At 44.3% G+C, this 5,000-nt stretch overlaps 1 protein-coding gene across 4 annotated transcripts in view; it reads left to right on the top strand.

Annotated features, from left to right (window-relative positions):
• Positions 1–5,000, top strand: part of LOC134458306 (fibrillin-2) — a 174,354-nt gene that overhangs the window by 99,760 nt on the left and 69,594 nt on the right. For all 4 annotated transcript variants that reach the window (XM_063210537.1, XM_063210535.1, XM_063210538.1 and 1 more), the window contains 2 exons: positions 112–237; positions 1,790–2,017. In XM_063210537.1, the coding sequence (XP_063066607.1) occupies positions 112–237; positions 1,790–2,017 (354 nt within the window). The remainder of the gene's footprint in view (positions 1–111; positions 238–1,789; positions 2,018–5,000) is intronic.

Here is a 5,000-nt window from a genome sequence, read left to right as displayed (position 1 = left end):
CAAAGCAAAAATACACCATCATGAAGTCTTGGAGGAAAAAAAAAGAAATCACACACAAACAACAAAAAGAAAAACAAACCAAAGTTTCTTAACTTCTCTTGCTTCCTGTAGATGTGAATGAGTGCCAGGTGTTCCCGGGAGTGTGTGTTAACGGGCAGTGCATCAACACCCGCGGCTCCTTCAAGTGCCAGTGTCCTGAAGGCCTTACTCTGGACTCCACCGGCCGCCTGTGTGTCGGTGAGGAAACTCAAGTTTTTTTTCTTTTCTTGGGTATGTCTAGGGTAGCGTTTCTCAAAGGAGGCTCTACAGACCCTCAGGTGGGCTTTAGAGAGCCCTCTGGGTTGGAATTGAGAGAGCTGAGATGAGAGAAGAACGTTGGTTAGTTGCTAATGAGGGGCGTTAGTCTATGTAGTCCGTGTTAACACACGCAGTTCCTTCAAGTGCTAGTGCTTTTAAGGGTGTGTCTAGGGTAGTGCTTCTCAACGGGGGCTCTACAGACCCCCAGGAGGCGATACAAAGCCCTTAGGGGCCTTGAGAAGGAGACAGGTGAGAGGGGAGGTGCAAATGGGGGTTGTTAATGTATTTAGCGTCAACACCCTCAGATGTCCCGGAGGCCAAACTCTGGAGTGTACCGGCTGCCTGGGTGTCGGTGAGAAAACCCTAGGGCTTTATTGGTGAAGTATACTTACACGTCCAAAGAATTTGACTCTCATAGATTTTATCTCAATACAAACACTCAGCTTATTACTTAAGCAAAGTCTAGTGTTTCTTTCTGGGGAGAATTTCACACTTGTATTCACACTCTTCTTTGTAATGTCTTGTGATTTTTACTAACACATGGAAATTTGGTCCTCCCCCTGTTTTGTCTCGATGTGCGTTTGTAGCACTGTTACCTCACTTATGAAGAGGACACAAACCTAATATCCAAGCCCCCGCCCCCCCCCCAGCCCATCCCATCCGCCTCTTTTTTCTACAGACGTGTGTTGTCAGCACTGCTACCTGACTTGTTATTGCAATACTGTACTGAAAACATTAGGGCTGTGCAATATATCGTATTTATACCACAATATCAATATTCATCATATATCGTGATATCAATATCAAAATTCATATATCGTGATATTTTGTCATTTGTCATTTGCAACGCTACGGTGCAGTATGGCAGCCAAGGGATTAAGCAAAACGCAGGGGTGGTACATCAGAACTAACTCTATGTCGAGAAAAATAGACGCCTCTCGAGTCTCGCGCTCTCCTCAAGTCTGCATTCACGTTGACTTACTAGACATTATGCTACTAGAAAGCACTAGAAACTAGAAAGCCATTATGCGTGCTACTCCAATACGATAATAGTTGCGGGGGTTGGGAATTTCGTATATATCGCTAAAAATATCGTGATATCAATATTTGCAGAAAATATCGTGATATTGATTTTTTCCAATATCGAGCAGCCCTAGAACACATTCAAACTCCAATAATATCCCCCCCCTCATCCCACCTCCCAACAGACGTGTGTTTGGAGCACACCAAGGACACCTGAACTACCACCCCCCCATCTTTTTCCTACAAACGTGCGTTCAGAACAGTGCTACCTGACCTGTTATTAAAAAAACATGGTACTAACACATTACAACTATGTCATTACCATTCTGTCTCCAACAAATGTGTAACATGTTTACAGACGTGCGTTTGGAACAGTGCTACCTGACCTGTTATTAAAACATGGTACTAACACATTACAACTCGGTCATTACCATTCTGTCTCCATTACAAATGTGTAACATGTTTTCAGACGTGCGTTCTGAGCACTGCTACCTGACGTATGACGAGGACACCTGCACCAAGCCGGTGTCGGGCCGCTTCCGCATGGACGCCTGCTGCTGCACGCTGGGCGCCGCCTGGGGCAAGGAGTGCGACGCCTGCCCCGAGCCCGGAACCCGGGACTTTGACCTGCTGTGCCCGCGCGGACCCGGCTTCGCCAACCGAGGAGACGTGCTCACCGGCAGACCGTTTTACAAGGGTGAGGGCTGAGTAGCTTGAAGAAGCCTACATTGCCCTACAATGGCAAAGTGCAGTAACTACATTTTTTGTCAAAATTGGGTTTAGATTGAGAATGGCCTCTATTACACCAAAGCCTTATGGCCCAAATTTGGCCAGTTTTAAAGATATTGCTGTCAGATTTGCATTTACTAAAATATCTATCCTAATAACAAAGCTTTCAAGGCATTTATCTCAGTTTCAATGTTTGCGTTGTTACTACACTTTCCCTTTGTAAGGCAGTACAGCAATGGTCAGGTAGGCTAGGATGGTCATGGTTTCCAGCTTTGCCAAACCGTGGAGACATGCTAACTGGCGGACCCAGGGGTGAGACCCTGACTAGGGAAAGTACTGAGTAGCTTTAATTACCCTAATAAAAGTCATTTAAGAGGGCCGCAAGTTCGACCCACATTTCTTTCCCCCTATGAATACGGGACTCTCTTGATATGGAGGTGTGGTGCGAGTAAACTTGTGAGGGTATCACTGTAGAACTCAATTGGATGCACAACTCGAAGCAATGTTGGTCATACTGTATTGGATGAAAAACCACAATATTGATACCACAATATTCATGCATAGATAGATAATATAAAAATAGACATACGAAAGGCTGTGCCAAGTTTAGGGATGCACCGATACCGATATTGGTATGGGTATCGGCACCCGATACTGCTCAATATACTTATACTCGTACTCGTCAAGCACTTGCCGATACCAGGAACGATAATGCTATTACACAAAACAATGCAAAATCTTGTCACGTTCTGTGGATTTGAAAGCAGCATGGAAAAAAGTGCCACCTCATACATTTACTAACATTTAAATCTACATGGAAATGGACAATAAAAAATATCACAGGTGGAAAAAAACAAGGCCATGCATTTATTTTCATTGTATTTTGGTGGTAAAAGGTATCGGTATTGGTACTCGGTATCGGCAAGTACACACATTAATGTACTCGTACTTGTATCGGTTTTTAAAATCGTAGTATCGGTGCATCCCTATCCAAGTTATATCCTCTAAACCAGGGGTTTTCAATTTCACTGACTATGAGCCTCCCCTTTGAGTAGGTGAAGATAATCAAGCCCCCCCCCCAAAAAAAAGAAAAAGAAAAGAAGAAAAAACACAACCTACCCACATCGCACACCAAGGCGTTTCAGAGTTCAGAGTGTGAAGTATGTAAGTAGGCCTACTGTGTGTCTGTACATGGGCCTGTGTCCCATGTAGGCCTATCTGTGACTGTGGGTTACTGTGGGGTCAGGCTCCATGTTCTGTTTGTCTGATGCTCCATGCTGCATTACTAATGTGCAATAGCCCTGTAATGTTAGGCCTATAGGCAATGTCTTGTCCTTACTGAAACCAGTCTTGTTCAGGGATGCAAAATGAATTTCAGTTTCAATAACAATTGATAGCCCAATACATGTTTTTTAAATTATTATTAAATTGTATTTCTTTTAAGATATCGATAATATTTCCATCTTAATGGAGGCTACTTTTGCTGTAACATCACTAACAGAAGGCCTATCCAAATCATTGCTTCGTCTGTCGCCATGAACTGTTGACAAAGGCTACTGTTTGAAAACAAAGACGACACACCTTTGATGCGCAAAGATGTTCGATGCGGGGATGTAGACTAGCCTACAGAAGAGAAGCGACAGCCGCAAGTCACCCTGCACTGTAGCCTTGCTGGAGCGGATTCTCGGACGAACACAGAGCCGTGAAGTGACGCCCGCTGAGATTTATAAACTTATTTCCCCCCTCACTTGCTCGTCGCAACTGTCACATCACCAAACGTTTTTATTCACATTTCATTTGCAAACATGCATGTGTAATTTGTCGTTGATCCTCGTCATGTTGCTGTGTTACTGAACTTCTTTTTTAGCTTATTCACCTGCACGCTGCTGTCCTGCTACTAAAAGTTGGACAATATTGTTTCAAACTTAACTTCGCTTTGCCGACGCGTCATGCCTCCGAGGCATACGGAACCGAATTTCCTCCGACGTTTGCAAACTAGCCTAACTACTCCTACCTGCGCTTTGCGTCATCTTTTCCTCTCTCTCGCTCGCTCGCTCTCCCCCCGCTCTCACTCGCTCACAGATTGCACAGTTACAAAGTTACTCTTTAAGAATAAAAATCGGATTAAGCACACGGCAGTTCTCCAGTGCTTGCCTTGTCTTGGCTCCCAATTCACTTCCAAATAGACCTATGATTTTTGGCCCAGGCCCGAGCCCGAACCCGAACCCGAGCCAATTTCGGGTCGGGTCGGGCCTGAAATGTCACTCATTACGTTCGGGTAGGGTCGGGTTCGGCTTCTCTATCGTTGACAGTTTTTTTTTTTTTTTTAAATAAATAAATAGGCTATGTATGTGCTTATAAAATATATACTAAAACTATGCATGGATGCTAGATCAATGAATACTTTTTATTAAATAAATAACGGCATTTCGGCCGTGTTTTGGCCACGAGAGACACTTGTCATAAGCAGCACGCAATATTGCTTGCGCTCTCGTCCCCACCGTCGTTGTCCTCAATCACGTTATGCTTCTAATCACTTGACTCACGCTGGTTGCTGTGCTGTCACGATTCTGTTTTTTTGTAGGCTATTTTTACCAATATATCAGTGAACACAACAAAGGGCATTGAATTTACAAAACCATATCATGCCCAGTTGCGAAGTCAAGCCTAACGGTTTGGGACTCAATGGCATGCGCAGCATCGCAGCATCGAATCACTTTCACTTTTACCTCTGCTGAAAATTGGTGGTGGATCTCAAAGTAGGCTACAGAGGGTCAAGATAAACATTCCAGAGAAAGATGGACTCGCGAGAAGTCCCAGTAAAAGTGCATGCAGGGCTTTATAACTGTTTTCATCACCGGCCAAAACGTGTAGCCCATAGAGCATCCTACGGAACGTGCCAATTCCGTTACTTTCGAGAGCGCAGGAACACAGCGCAATACAGTTCAAAT

This window comes from Engraulis encrasicolus, chromosome 11 (assembly GCF_034702125.1).
Source record: "Engraulis encrasicolus isolate BLACKSEA-1 chromosome 11, IST_EnEncr_1.0, whole genome shotgun sequence".
Taxonomy (NCBI): domain Eukaryota; kingdom Metazoa; phylum Chordata; class Actinopteri; order Clupeiformes; family Engraulidae; genus Engraulis; species Engraulis encrasicolus.
Note: the sequence above shows the minus strand (reverse complement) of the source record. Positions and strands in the feature narration are given on the sequence as shown.